General features: G+C 41.6%; 1 protein-coding gene across 6 annotated transcripts in view; it reads left to right on the top strand.

The window, feature by feature from the left end:
* The window catches only part of OTUD7A (OTU deubiquitinase 7A), a 148,761-nt gene extending 137,016 nt beyond the window's left edge, over window positions 1–11,745 (top strand). For 5 of the 6 annotated variants that reach the window (XM_057399120.1, XM_057399111.1, XM_057399095.1 and 2 more), the window contains exons 12-16: window positions 803–930; window positions 2,765–2,914; window positions 7,839–7,953; window positions 8,189–8,273; window positions 10,202–11,745. In XM_057399120.1, the coding sequence (XP_057255103.1) occupies window positions 803–930; window positions 2,765–2,914; window positions 7,839–7,953; window positions 8,189–8,273; window positions 10,202–11,635 (1,912 nt within the window). In that variant the 3' untranslated portion in view covers window positions 11,636–11,745. The remainder of the gene's footprint in view (window positions 1–802; window positions 931–2,764; window positions 2,915–7,838; window positions 7,954–8,188; window positions 8,274–10,201) is intronic. The other variant, XM_057399129.1, reaches the window with a different exon arrangement.
* Window positions 11,746–15,854: the final 4,109 nt, after the last annotated feature.

Genomic DNA, 15,854 nt, shown 5'->3' with positions numbered 1-15,854 from the left:
AAAGCACACTGATGCTAGTAGGAAAACCTCTTTTTAAACCATAATTTCAAGTCAGGTTGCATTTTTACCCTTTTTGGGTGGAGAAGCACCCACTGCACTTAGTGATCAGCGGCACATCCCTTGAAGTTAGTAGCATGTCTTCTTTAACATAAAGCTTCTCTCTTGCTGTCAAATGTTTTGAGCCCTGAAGTGTGAACTAAACATTTGTGAGCTCTTCAGTAAAAGGCAGCATTTAAAACCTACTGATTGTGTTTGTCCATTCATACATGAAAAAAAGGGTTTCTGAAATTGGTATAGGTAGCCCTCAATGAAATATTTATTTCAATCTAAAAATGAAACATTATCTGTCCAATTCTTGAAGTGCTCTGTGTCTGCTGCAGCTAGATGAATCAAACAGAAGGGTTTCATTCACTCCTGTGGTTTCATAAACTGTTTGGATCAGAGGTGTAGAAAGCCAGTATAAAGAAAAGACTTAGTTTTCACCGTAGTGTTCTCCATAGGGCTTTATGTTCTGCTCTCCTACCATGTAAGGTACTCGTGTTCATACAGTAATGAATTTTGATAGCTACTAAACTAGTGTGCAGTTTGCAAGTGAAAACATTTCCTCTGTTGCTATTGTTGTCAAAAATGCATTTTCCTTTTCAATTTCTAATGTTAACTATTTCAATAACTGGAGTATGTGTTTCAGAAGCATGGGAATATGAGGGACAAGGAAGAAATAGCTGCTGTGATGTATTGATTCACTTAAGTTTCAGTGGTTGGTTCTAGATGGTTAAAAAAGTTTCAATGCTGTGTCTTCCAGAGTGGACAATTCAGAAGATCCAGTCTATGAGAGTTTAGAAGAGTTCCATGTTTTTGTCTTAGCCCATATTTTGAGAAGACCTATTGTTGTAGTAGCAGACACCATGTTACGAGACTCAGGGGGAGAAGGTAAGAGTTTGTCTTTATAAATGTACACACCTGTGTCAATTGAATTGCAAACAGAAGACCCAGCTGTAACACATCTGAGTGTTTATGGGATAGCTGCTGCCTTGTTTTGGAGGGAAAGAAAAGAGCAGAATGATAAACCATTTCTATTGGATGAAAGTAAAAAATACAGATAACTTTGTAAGTCTCACTGAATATCTGTTTATTCTGGATATCCTTACTCATAACGAAATAACCACAACATTACAGAACATACTCAATTTTACTGGTGCAGGTTAACAAGGTTCTAATTTTCTATGTTATTTTTGTGCCCCTTAAATCTCTGCATAGATCAATCTAATCTGACTTTGAATAGTTGAATTTTGAATGTGTATATCTTAGCTTTTCGATTTTACTAATGCCTTAACAGCCTGTCAATCTGAAGTTTCCAGAGTGTTCTATTCAGTTTATACATGTGAGTACACAAATGTTAGATCCCAATGTGGAGCGCACAGCTGCCTGATCTTGGATGACTGAACTCATCTCTCTCACTTTTTGCCATGAGCTAGCAGAATGCTAATGAATGGTAGTATGTTGCTTAACTAAAGGAGGATTTTTGACTGAGTGAAGTGGGATGTTGAACTAGCGATGGAGTTCATAGAAATTTACTTTCCCAGGACAATGCTGGGTAATTTCAGTTTCCCTTCCAGTTGTGAACTACAGCTACTGGTTGCATGATTGCTGTCTATCTGCTCTGAAAGGCTTGATCACTATTGCTTCATTTCCTATAACTTCCTATCCCAAGTTACACACAACTCCCTCACCCTCGATACACTTTCTTCTCCTTGGCCAGTCTGATTCTGTCATTATAACTCCCATGTTTTCTCACTGCTGGCCTATAGACCACCAGCATCAAGTTCCCTTGGTTTTACTGTTGCGTGTACAAAGCACAGGTTTTCAAAAAGCATAATGACTCTTTCAAATTTGGAAGGACTCACCAAGGTGTAGATGTATGCCTCAAAACCAATACTGCTCTGTGTCCCAAAGTCTGCACACAGCAGAACTCTTCAAAGAAAAAGTCTCTAGTAAAAACAGGGCATTGTTTGTGTCTGTTTTCTCCTTAAGCTCATTTTGGGAGTATTTCAGCAATAAGGATTCATATTTTGACAGCAAAAACAAAAATAATTGGTCAGAAGCAAACACATTGAGAGAATTTTCCTGCCCAAACTTGCTGCTTTCCATAATTGTATATAAACAAGCATAGGATCTTTCAAAGGAAAGGGCTTTGCCTCTACAGATGCAGCATCCCATTCAAATTCTACTTGTGGAATCTTTTAATCTTATCATTATTATAAATACATAATATACACATTCATACATATATGATGTGTGGTGACATGCGTGTGGACTGTAAACACGTTTGTGACATTTCATATGGAAATCCGTTAATGCAGGGCAGAGCAGAGTATGTTTCCAAAAGAACTGGTAGTGTGTTTACTGGTGACTGCTAGAAAATGTTCTTCTACCTACAAGTGTTATGGGAAGGTGCAAATCTGCAGACGTGTGAGAGTCATCAGGATTTTGTGGTAAGACCTTAATATCTTTACTAATAAACAATTAGAGCAAGGCGGATATATGTCAGCAGAATGTTTCTGTCATTCTTCTCAGTATATTTCCTGATGTTTTCATATTGAAATTTTACCTGCTGTTATGACTGTTTTCTGCATCAATTACTCCACTTGAGGCTGCTTCCCTGGAGCTCTGAAAATGCTGTGGCACAATTGTTACACACATTAGAACCAACACTATTGTCTGTTCTTTGACAGTTTAAAACCCAAACCCTCATTTTTCTTTGCAGCATTTGCACCTATACCATTTGGAGGAATTTATTTGCCGCTTGAAGTTCTACCTAACAGATGCCATTGCTCACCTCTTGTGCTAGCCTATGATCAGGCCCATTTCTCCGCTCTTGTTTCCATGGAACAAAAAGATCAACAGAGAGAACAAGGTATGCTATAAACACAGCAACCCAAACGTATACATTGAACACAGTGCATGAAGTACTGTCTTTTACCTTAGATGTATTTACCTGCCAGAAAGGAAAAAAATATCCTCTAAATTTTATTGCTGCATTCATAGGAGTTTGAGCAGTCTGATCACAAGAACTCTTCAGTCCTAATCCTTGTGCTGTCACTGTCTGTCTTTGGCATTTGAACCTTTCCTCTCAGTTCCGTATGTGTAAATAGGTATGTCATAGTTACCTGCTGTGCTTCTGGGTTCTCAAAGGCCTTTGTTAATTTGGGACAGTAAAGTGTTTAGAAGACTGTTAGTCAAGTCAGATGACTGTTGAAAATCATGTAATTGAAAAATCCCTCTTCTAGTGTGCTAAAGGCACTTTTCTCAATGTAAAATGTTTAGTTGAAGTGGTTTTTATCTTATTGCCTTGCGGTCTTCTGTTTTACTTTGGAACAGTGACAAATCTGACCAGATATTTCTGTGTCAAATTTAAGCTTCCTGGATCTGGGATTGGGAGTAACCAGAGCTTCAGGACTGGATTTGTTCCTCCATCAGTAGCCTAAGACTATAACTGCCCTTACATAGAAGACCTGTTTGCTTAGTAACAGCAAGCTGTGAGGTTGCCTCCTAGCTGTCTTTGCTCCTTTTGTGGGGAAGGGAAAAGAGTTTTGGCAAAAAACATTGTGAGGCTTTAGAAGAATTGGGTGGAGTTTTGCTTTTAGGTACAAATCCTCTCATTAAGCCAGCCTTGGAAAGAGCAGAGAGTTTATTATGTGAGGCTGTGAGAGCTGGGAAACACTGTACAAAGCATTGCATGTGATATTGGCAGAGAGTGTGTTGGTGAAGGGGAGACTGAACCACGAGACAGAAATGAAGAAAAAGGTTGATCTAGATGTCAGATATTTAACAGGAAGATCAATCCAGTCCAACCCTTCAGGGGCACATACCTATTTCAGGGATTTGTGGTAGGTGCTTGGCAATAGGTCTGGCTTTTGCATTATACACTGGGACATTGCAGCTGCCTTCCAGCCCTCAATCTGTAGAAAAACAACCCTGAGGAAAATGCTTTTCACATAGGAACCATTTCCAAAGCAGTATTCTGAGGTATGATACAGAACACCTCATGAGAAATGAAAGTCTGCCAAGCACATTCATGCCATTTTAATGCAATAACGTGGTATGAATGAAGATAGAGTTTAAGAGAGACATTTTAAGGGTATGATTTCACTGGTGATGGTTGCTGATGACACACTGCAGCCAGGACTCTAACATCAGCCTTCTGTTAACAACTCCTGTATATATGAAAATGTTACAAATTGTAGTTATCTTGTTGTTGAAGATGCCTCCATGTCTTTGGTTTTAATTGTTTTTAGGTCTGAGTTCCGTTGGTCATCAAACAAGACATGTTCTGTAGTAGGCACAGTCCATTTCTTCCTTTCTAATAGTTGGGATCAGAATAGCATCAGTAGACTGACAGTGACCTCATTTATTTCAGGCACGTTAATCTGCCTTCATACCATACTTCATTATCAGAGGTCTGGCAAGAGCCTGGTGTAAATAATCTGATTGAATATACAGAATGGAACTATCTCTGCAATAAGTTTGCAGATAGGGTAACTGCCACCCACCGAACCTTTTGCTATTGTGGCATCCTCCAAGTGACAGGACTGACATGAGGCAGTGAGCGCCGCTCTCAGTATGTGTTATTCGGTGATACACCTTGGTGCCACCTACTGAAACGTTCCTAGTATTACAAGCCAAATATTACTGTTAATTTCACACTGCAAGAGCTTGGGCTTGATAACATCACATATTTGATTTCTACCACGAGTGCAAGCAATAATGTTAAATATACGTCTTGTGGTTAGCAGCTGTCTTTCTGTAGGATTTTCCTACACCTGTAACTACACAAGAATGATGCTGGGGAGGAAAAGCTGTTGCCAAATGTCCAGCACAGCATCAGGAACGTTAAATACTGGCTTTGTGTATAAATAAATCCAGGTTAATTAAAAAGGTTGTTGAATCCAAATAACATTTGTTTTCTATGATGTGATTTTACATGTTTTACTGCAAGGCCTTGAATACCCAGGCTTCAATTTTGTGGAGCAGCAGAGAGCACTTGGCATTAAGTCTGGGATGAAGGGAACGCTTTAGTTTTCAGTTGCTGAGCTATCTGCTGTTAAGAGACTGCAGCAGTCTGACAGCAACCACAGCATTGCCGTTGTTCTTCAAATACTGTGACAGGAAATAGATTGGCACAAGGATGCTCTAATAATGCTTATTTTTGTACCTTGCCAGCAAAGAGATGTTGGCAGCTTGAGCACAGCGGAAGGGAGAGCAGCAGCTGTCGAGAGTGGAAAGCAGTGTACAGGTGCCACATGGCCAGATTGTGAACTGTCTGAATGCAGCTGAATGCAGTGACTGAAAAGGAGCATCTCTGATAGTCAGGCCATTCATATCTTAGAGTATTTATACCCCAGCCATGTAACCGGCTGTCAGGAGCAGCAGCTGAAGCTATCTGAATGAACATACTGCATGCACATACATACGTATTGAAGGTGCTGAGAAGCTCTCCTGCAGAGGGGACAGTATGTCCTGTATTCTTGAAATGTTTGTGGTCGATTAAATGCTGATGTGAACACCTGAAGTTCTGCTCTGGCATATCAGGAGAGAGAACATACTAACATCCTCTTGTCTAGAGAGCATTTAAATCACATTTTGCCATGTCATCTTTTTACCAGCACAAGCTGGCACTCTGGTGATCACTGAAGGCCCTTTTGTTTTGAAAGCCACACATCTGATAAAAATCTGTAAATACTTCTGTATTCCTGCGGACTGTATTTATGCAGGTGTTTTGTATTTTTTTAATGGGAAATAAAGACCAGCTCTCAACTGCCCTAAGCATGCTTCCCGCACCTCCCTGCATTGTCAGGCAGTCAGCGGTGAGATCGCTGCCCACACCAGTGTGCAGTACCAGTGAGAGCTGTGGCAGTGGTTTTTAGCAGCACTGTCAGGATCTGTGTCAGCACTTTGTTTTGCTGGTGCTTTCAGAAATAGTTAAAATGTTCTTCTGTACAGAAGATTAATAATGACTCATGAGGCAGGAAGCTGAGTGCTGGGACCCGCTGTGACTTCACAGCACAGAAGGCGATCTACCCAGCTGAGGAACAGCATCAAAGCCCTCAGCATGTGTCTTAAAACTGCTGTGGACAAAATCGCTGCTGTTACATTTGACATGTCCCATCTGCGGGCATTAGGACTTGCAGACTGTTTCAAATACTGTGGTTTCAACTGGAGAGCAGGTTAAGCCCTCAAATTAACCACTAAGTGTTAAAAAGTGTATTCAGTTGTCACCTCTGCTACACATTTTTTTATGTTCTTGTGCTTCAGGAACTCTCTTTACAGTGTATTTTGAGCTGTAGAGTTAGATTCTCTGCTACTTATTCACACTGAGTTTCTTTAAGGAGCTAAATTCTCTTACAATTTGAATTTCTGTGCTTGTATCTTACAGCAGTATCAGCAACTAAAGCTGACTGATCTCCAGCTGTTCTGTACTACATTTGCAGTTAATATGAGGAGAATTATTTCAAGAATTACCAACTATAAGCACTAGGGTGCAATGTTTTGTAGAGGTTTGACCTTTTCTTTTCGCTCTGCAAAGACGACCAAATACACTGACTTTCTGCAGTTGTTGCCAGACTCTATGAACCAAATACTGAGTTAATCTAAAATGCAGATTAAATCTCCTGTGTTCTGCTAGGCGAGGAACAATATTTAACCAAAAATGCTGTGCCTTTGTTTTAACAATGCTGTCTGAACGGCAGAAAAGATTATAAAGAGCTTATAGCCAATAAGTTTTCAGTATTTCAGTGCCATGAAGTTTGGGTGACTCCCCCAGGTTTCTTTGCCCCTTGACTTTGCTGCAGTGAATGCCCAGGCTGAGTCCCTCAGGGTTCTAGTATAGAAAATGAAATTGCTTGATGGATGTCAGAGGAGCCACAGTGACCTGCACCACTATCTGTGCTCAGGATCCCACCCAGTCCCTCAAAAGCTTTTTGTTTTTTTTTTTCCCTAATGAAATGGAAGCAAATTGTTGGCTTTAATTAAAGGTGACAGTGGTTTCCTCTTCATTTCTTGCTGGTAGTGAATGACAGACACTAGGATCAAAGTGCAGCCCCTGCCTGCTGGCTATAAAGCAAGAGTCATTATGAGATGTGTCAGAGGGCTGAGCCCCAGCAGAGAGAGGAAAGGACAGCAGAGCCAGAGCAGCTAGACAGTAGTGCTGGAGTGTAGCAGCTGTAATGGTCTTTCTCTACACTGTACTTCACAGCCAGGCCTCTGACTGACCTCTTAACACATCTGCTTGTTGATCTATGCTCCTCACTTATGGTACTTCAAAGTTTAAGTCCAAAATCACCGTTACTGGGTTTTGCTTTTTTTTTTTAATGGTGTTATCGATATATTTTTGTGGAAAACAGAAACTGAAAACAAAAAACTAAACTGAAGAACCAGAATAATTAACAAGTGTATGCATCCATGTGACAGGCAGGCAGGATATTTCGGGGTTTTATTGCTTTCTGTAACTCTAATGGCTCTGTCTCCAGGAAGTGTTAATTGTGCATTACAAAATGGAGATGTTGTTCTCTCAGAGGTCTCCCCTCCTCCACAGGTGATGTCCTTCACTCCAGGAGCAATCAGTGCATTAACCTACCCCTCTCCTCTTCTATTGCGCAAACATCAAAACAGGGAAATGGAGCCTGGTATAAATCTCTTGTGATGCTCTGGATGAGACAGTTCTGCAGCACATTCAGATTCTGCCCTTCTTCAACCCGTTATGCTGCTTTTCACAGCTGAATCTCTTTTGGTTTGGTTTGGTCATTCCCCTTGCCCAAATCCTTGTTTCTTCTCTACTTCAGCGGTGATCCCCCTGACTGACTCTGAACACAAGTTGCTGCCTTTGCACTTTGCTGTCGATCCTGGGAAAGACTGGGAGTGGGGAAAAGATGACAATGATAACACCAGACTGGCCAAGTAAGACCTTTCTGTAACATTAGTGTTAAGCAGTAAAATGTCTTGAGCTGTACCTGATTGAAGTACTGGGAGAGCTGCCACCAGAGAGGACTTTATTCATGTGCTCTGGTGACATGGGTGGGCCTCCAGCTGATGGTCACAGTTCAGGCTGCTGTTGCATCTCTCCCTGTTAAAAACTGTTGCTTTTTCTTTCAGGCTTTTTGACTGACTGTTTCCTTCTTTTTTTTGTCCTTAGTTTGATTCTGTCTCTTGAGGCAAAGCTTAATCTTCTGCACAGCTATATGAATGTAACATGGATACGCATACCATCTGAGACACGGGTAAGGTGAACCCACCTCGGTTTAAACCAGATGAGGGATGCAAGGCAGGGCAGGATGTTGTGTAGGTCCACTGCAGGAAACACCTCAGAGTCCCAGCAGCAGGGACAGGTCACTCATGGCTCACTGTCAGTGCAGTCAGATTTATAGATTTTTATGGTTATTGGTTTTAATACCAGAATTGCTTGTGTATTTTGTTACAATTGGTACTCTGTTCTGAAATGTATTTTCTTGCTTAATCTTTCTGTTACTTATTTCTGTAATCTGTGTAGTTCAGAAAAGCCTTAAAATAGACCTTTTCTCACCATTGTTTTCTGAGGGCTTTGGCTTGCTCTCCTAGTGCCACTGTCAGGTCACCAATCCAGGTCCTTTCTCCTTCTGAGAATACATTTCCACCCCTGGACGGCTCCCAGTTTAGAGTGGCTGACAAAAGGCCACAGACTGGTGCTGAACTGGAGCCTGGTACTCTAAGAAAGCTATTTTAGAACCATGCCCAGCTGGCACCTACTCAGCTGCAAATTTCTCTGCAAATTACATGGACTTGATTGAGGGGTTAGTCTGGAGGCAAAAGGTTGCTAGGAGAGGATGGAGGTGATTTAGACAGCCTACTCAGATGGGATTTGAAAGGAGAAACAACACAAAAGGAGAAAGGATTTAACAAGCTGCAAGAAAGGGAAAATCCATTTTTCTACAGTTTCTGTAGCTGATGTAGCTACCACATCAGAAAAAGGAGAGCCAAAATGGTCCTGTAGTTGTAAACTGTGAGCCTGAACCTTGTGTTACCTCTCCCTGCTTTGCACTTGCCACATGAGCATCGTCAGGTCACTTTAGCACTCATTTTATCCTCTGCCAAGTGGGGATAACAGCTCTGCTCCCAATGGGTTTGTGGGGTGGTCATGGACTCCATAGAGATAGAGAACAAACACTTAAGTACCAAAGGACAAGAAGCAGACAGACATGCACTTCTGTACATCTCCAAAGCTTTTTTTTCCCCTTTTTTGTTTCCCTCATTATGGTTAGTTATATGCTTCATATTTCTCTCTAGCAGATTTTAGCATCATGGTGTTTGAAAGCAAGACTAGATTTTGCAGGAGTACATGAACACAGCCCCAGTCTGAATTATCCTAGGATCCTCGTTATTGCGTTTTCCAGAAATATGGGGTTTTTACCTAAAACACACAGTGGAACTCAGACTTCTGACTTGAGCTTTATCTGCATTATCTTTGCAGTAGGGGTGAAGGCACCTCACAGCATTCCTCAGTCTGCTTGTTGAGGTTTCATATTCCAGGCTAGATGTTTAGCTCTGGTGCATCATACCTGTGACTCCCATGCACCAGGGCCCTGAACAATGAATAAAGTAATTTAAATAGATTGTTCTGAACATGATGAATTATGAAATATTGCTGCGTACAGGTTTGTGTGCTGCACTGCCCTTACAGCTTTCAGCAGAACCTCTCTTCCCTTCCATGACAATATTGTCAGTTTCTTTCCATGCTTGTTGAGGCAGCCTGTACTGTAAATGCTTCCTGTGGAGTGACCAATCCCTGGGTGCTGTCCAGCCACTCAGCTGGTCAGTACAAGCAGGGAGGTTGTGCTGCAGCCTCCCCCTCGGCAGGAGCACTAACTCACATCTCTCCATCACCCAGACACTGCTTTTCACAGAACCTCTGCATGGCTGACCTCTGTTGTACAAATGTGCTTGAAATGAGCCAAAAGCTACTGTATGAACAAGCAAGATACATAACACAGCCAAATAAGCTTTATTTGGTGAAGAAAAGAATGTCAGTGCATAAATTAAAAAGTACATTTTAAATTAATGGCAAAAACCATACTGGATTGGGGGGGGAGGGGAGGGTTAGGGTTTTTTTTTTGCACCAGGTCCCTGTATGAAACTGGTCTTGCTGTGTCTAATCATAATTACTTTTCCATAGCAGGCCCCTTTGGCTCAACCAGAATCCCCTACAGCTTCAGCTGGGGAAGATGTTCAGTCTCTGGCTGACTCAATGGACTCGGACCGAGATTCCATCTGTAGTAATTCCAATGGCAATAATGGCAAAAACAGTAAAGAAAAAGAAAAGGACAAGCAGAGGAAAGATAAAGACAAAACCAGGACGGATTCAGTTGCCAATAAAATAGGAAGCCTCAGTAAAACCCTGGGAATTAAATTGAAAAAGAATATGGGTGGTCTTGGCGGCCTGGTGCATGGCAAAATGAGCAGAGCCAATTCAGGGAATGGAAAAAATGGCGATGCAGTAGAGAAAGTCAAAGAGAAGAAATCCAAGTCTCGAAAAGGGAGCAAAGAGGAGTCTGGACAGTCTGCGAGCACCTCTCCATCTGAAAAGACCACTCCATCCCCGACCGACAGAGCAAGCAACTCACCCATCGAAAAGACGAATGCTAAATCCTTCGCTGACAAGCAGTCCGACCCATGGAAGTACAGCACTGACGTGAAACTCAGCCTCAATATTCTGAGAGCTGCCATGCAGGGGGAACGGAAGTTCATTTTTGCTGGCCTTCTTTTGACCAGTCACAGGCATCAGTTCCACGAGGAGATGATAGGCTACTACCTGACCAGTGCACAGGAGCGTTTCAATGCAGAACAGGAACAGAAAAGAAAGGATGCTGAGAAAAAGGCTGCACTGAACGGGTCATCTAGTAGGAAACTGGAGCCAGAAGCATATTCAAAAGAAAAATCAGAAACATCTCCTCAGGATAGGGCATCACCCGTCTTGCCTCAAAGCCATACAACTCAGCTGGTTTTAAAATTTAAAGACCGCACTAGCCCCACTCCTGGGTCATTTTCTTCACCAAGTAACGGTGCTAAGAAAAGTGGACCCATTCCAGTATCTGCCCACTATAGCCATACTCCACCTGTCCAAAGGCAAAGTGTCATCCATTTGCATGATGTCAACTCCAAGCCATCGAGCTTCCAAGATGATACCTACAAGCCAGTGGTTGGCACCTTAAAGACCTGTGCCACCTATCCCCAACAGAACAGATCACTGTCTTCTCAGAGCTATAGCCCAGCCCGGATATCCGGTATCCGCACGGTGAACACGGTGGAATCGCTGAGCTATGCCATGCCTACTGAACACAAGTCTCAGACATACACAAATGGGTTCAATACTGGTGATATTAGAGACTGCTTAGAATATGCTGATGAGGATGCGCCACAGACCTGGTTGAACAATGATAAAAATCAAGGCAGAAGCACAGTTTGCCCAATATATTCCATCCAGCAGAACCGCTGTAAGAAGGAGAACTGTTCCTTCTACGGTCGTCCTGAGACTGAAAATTACTGTTCATACTGCTACAAAGAGGAGTTAAAGCGCAGGGAGAGAGAAAACAAGGGACACAGGCATTGAGGATGCTCCCGTGACTACTTAGTTTTACCATTTTCTTACTTACAAAGTAAACAGTGTGGAATGGCAGCAGAAGGAATCCTTGCAAAAAGAATAAAGGATTGATAAGTAAATAGTGTCTAGCTTTTCGCTTTTCCGGGGCAACGAGGAAACGATAGGATTAATTTATCATAAAAACAAAAATATTATTTTCCATTTTGTCAGTGTCTTTTTTACATGTACTGGTAAGCTGAAGGGTTGTTTACTCCTTTGTCAGTGCTGTGTATATGTTTGGTCAAAAATTTACTAATGGTGCCTGAATTTACACTGACATCACTCAGGTAGTAGAATGATCGGGGAAAGTCAATACTGGAGATGTGGTGTTGTAGTAGGGTAGTATCTGCCTGGCAGACAGACGAAGTTCTATAGCTATTATGAGAGTATTTTTTCCTCTGCAAAACCTAAATTTTTCATAGCTTTTTTTTTTTTTTTTTTGAGGGTAGTGATTTGCATACTGCACATTTTTAACACGGCAGCATACTGCATTACTGCTAATGTTTGTACTCGCTTCAGTCTGGAATGGAATGATGCTGGCAAAATGGGAGCGAAAGGTCTGAGTTCAGGAGGGCTGTAGCTCTTCCTAATTTTAAGTTTTTACCACTTATATTTCCAATTTTAAAAAGAAGAAAATAAGTAGATTTGAGCCACTTTTATTTGTACTGAATTTTTAAACAGGCTCTATATTATGATTTGCAAGATTTCACACCACCAACCCCCCTCACATAGTGGAGTTTTGGGTGCCTGAATGTCAGCAGTGTTTTTCTTGCTGTTAAAATGGAGAGAAATATAAAAGTAAAATTCAAGTATTATTATATTAGACTTGGAAAATGTGATAACTAGCTGGGAAATTGAGGATCATTTTAGAGTTGAATGAACTGCTTGTCAAATCAAATGTATTGCATCAATTGATTCCCCTAGCCACTGCATGAATTTAACCATTTGTTCATTCCTTTCTCAACATAACTGTGACAGTTATTGTGAACCTGACTACTCCTGAGGCTTTCTGTTGGCTCCACCTCTTTGAGCCTTCTCCTGGAGTGAGTTGCATGCTCCCCAGGAGGTGGCAAGATGTCCGTAGAATACCTCCAGTGTGACTGGCAGCTCCTAGCACAGGTTTGCATAGGTCTGAGATCCAGATATTTCCATAAGTATCTGCAATACTATTGAAAATAGAAACAGCTCTTTGAAGCAGACACCACAAATACTGTTAAAGTAGATGTGTGACCCTGAGAAGTTCTCTTGCATATAGTACTAGCCATTTTTGCAGCCCTCCACCATCAGCTGACATAGCGTAGTAAGAAGAGCTCTGTAGTCATTATAGCTGTAAGCTGTGGCTCTTTTACTCTACACAGAGAGCTCATTTTCCACAAGTGGTTCACGTGCTGCCTTTCAGGCTGCCTACTCTGCCTCCTGAAGGTGCAGAATGTGAGTTCTCCCTCACTCATGATGGAATAGCACTTTTCTGATTTGGACAGGAAAGGTTCTTTGCCAAAGAGTCTTTGTTTCTGATTCTTTTCTGCTGTACCCCATTTTTTACTCTTGCCATGGGTGTCACTATTTCGCTTGTGTGCAGTTAATCCTAGTCAGCCTTGAAGCCAAGCCTGAAGTAGTCTGTGGAACGAGATACAAAATTTAGGCTGACATGCGCTGGCCTTCAGGGAGCATGTAAGCTTGTGCTGATGTCCCACTGAAATCTGTAGAGCTGAACATATACTGAAAATTGACCATATCTTTAGTTATTTTGCTGAATAGGAGGTTTAAAGAATAGTTGCAAAATAAGTCTATTAAATAGCTGCTCCTGGAAAGTCCCAGTCTGTGCCATGTTAGTTCTTCCATGAATTACCTGTACTTCATATTTCTTGTATACTGAGCATACCTTGAATGTGACTGAATTTGCATTCTTTCACAAAAGGGAAATACTCATATGAGTAATGAGAGGTTAAAACTCCATGGGACTTCTGTCCTTAAGGTAAGCACATTCTAACCCCTTGTCTTGGCTAACTGTTGTGATTACATGGAAGTTCTGTGGTTGCAGATTACGCTGAAACAAGCTGGATCATGTTAAACCACATGAAGTATACTTGATTGTATTTGTTACTGAGAAAACTGATAGGATAAAGAAAAAACATATTTAAGAAGTAAAGTTGCGGTTAAGAAACAGCAGATTAGCAACAAACTACACCAGCCCAGGTATTTACATCAGTTGTATCCTTTCTGAATTAGGAAAAAAGTAACAGCACAAATGTAAAAATACGCAATTCCCATGAGAATTTGTGTTTTCCCACTTTTCAGAGTTGTTTCTATAGGATGTTTTTAATATCGACTGCTCACCAAAGAAAGAGGTGTGCTGCTGGTCAGGATTTAGGTAAATTCCTCTGCTCTAACTTAGTGACTAGATTGTACCTGTTTGTTAGATTATTTTGAACAGTTGCACTTCTGAATAACAACAGGCTTGTCTGAATAGGACACTGAGCTTGTGTTCACTGTTAGCCTCAAGTCCCTTAGATCCTGTGATATTTACCACTGCTGGATGGCTCATTTTAGATGATCTGTTCTATGAAATACTGACAGAACACTTTTTAGTTGTGCGTGTTCCCCCAGAATCCTTTTCTTGGTATATCTTCTATTAATTTGCTTAGTATTGCTGGTTTATTTTCTAATATCCCACTATTCTCTTGTCCCTTAAAGTCTGCTATTGCAGAGAGAAGGTGCTGGCCTACACCATGCTTTGCCAGTTAAAATCTACCCACCATTTCCCAGTGGTTGTCCTTTTTTCTGGGGGGGGGGGGGGAGTTCTTTCTTTTTTTCTTCCCGAGAGGTTTGTGGCAGCTGTCTAAAGGAGATTCCATAGTTGGTACTAAACAGTCCAGATGTGCAGAAACAGTGCCCCCTCCTGAAGAAGCCCAATAAAGTCCCATTGAAATCTGGGTCTGGCTGTAAGAGGAAAATCTGTCTCTTTTTTTTTTTTCTCCAGAGGGAATGCCCCACTGCTCGTGAGCTGCATTCAGCAGCACTGGAAGATGTTGTGTCATTCCTAAGCTAGGTGTGAGGGGGAATAATCATCAGACCTCTCAGAGCTTGTCAGTGCTACCATGTAGTCCAGAACCCTGCTTTGGTTCTGGAAGACCCTGTTCATCTCAGCTCTTGGCTCAAGTGGCCACAATACACATGCATGCTTTTGCATTTGTTTGTGCTTCCCCCCAGCCTCCTTGACAGTGAGTCCACAATTACAACTGTTGTCAGGATTTCAGCAGTATGGACTAACTCCTGGGAAGGCTTCACCTTCCCAGAACAGATCCAAAATCACCAGGAGATGTTTAGGTTGGAGGAAGCTGGAATTTTTTAATGTGTGAATGTGCAATTTTTCTAATTTAAGATGGGCTTTTACACCTATTATGCAATTTTTTTTTACTTTGTTCATAAACTGTGATAGAAAGGTCTGTTCGTAACAGAGGACGCTGTATACAGAATGGGTTTTGGTCACACTTTATATTAAAGTTCCATTAAAGTGCTAGACTTTACAAGTACTTTGTCAGATGCGGGTGCCAGTTGTAGCACATGGCTAACAAGCAGCTCATTCAGAAGGCGGTGTAGGTTATCCAAAGCAACTTCAGGTATTTTGGATTTTGGAACAGTTGATTAACCCTTTGTTATTATGGTTCATTAAGCCTCATAAATGCAATGGAAATACAGTGTGTGACCTTGCTGTCTTTAGCAATTAGTTCCATATTCCTAAGTCAAATATTACATTAATGGGATGAGTGAAGGGAGGATGCTGCACTTAGAAAATTTTGTGTTGTTTCTTTGTTGTCAAGTCTAACTAGGCCAAGTGAACTGTTCAGAGCGGTTGTTTCTGCAATTGCAGAGCTCGTGTGAGCAGCGTGCCCTGACACACACAAAGCATTGAGGAGATGTGCTCAGTGCGGGTTTGCGCACCGCTGGACTGCAGGTGGAGGCAGTCTGCTGAGGCAACACCAGTCCTTGCACATAGAGGCATATTCAGGGTCATCTACTTCGCGTGTGATGGATGTGTAGATATCAAAAAATGAACAGCACAGATCTGACAAAATACTGCCCTCTGATTCTGCAAACAGCTCCACTGGTGCTCAACTTCCCCAATGTGAAAGTCTCCCTGACATCCTGGAGACTGCTCATTTTCAAAAACTTAACTCTTAAGAAGCAG

This window comes from Pezoporus wallicus, unplaced genomic scaffold (genome assembly GCF_028554395.1).
Source record: "Pezoporus wallicus isolate ANWC-B61680 ecotype Strahan unplaced genomic scaffold, APGP_CSIRO_Pwel_v1 contig_3952, whole genome shotgun sequence".
NCBI lineage: Eukaryota > Metazoa > Chordata > Aves > Psittaciformes > Psittacidae > Pezoporus > Pezoporus wallicus.
This window is presented reverse-complemented; position numbering and strand designations above follow the sequence as displayed.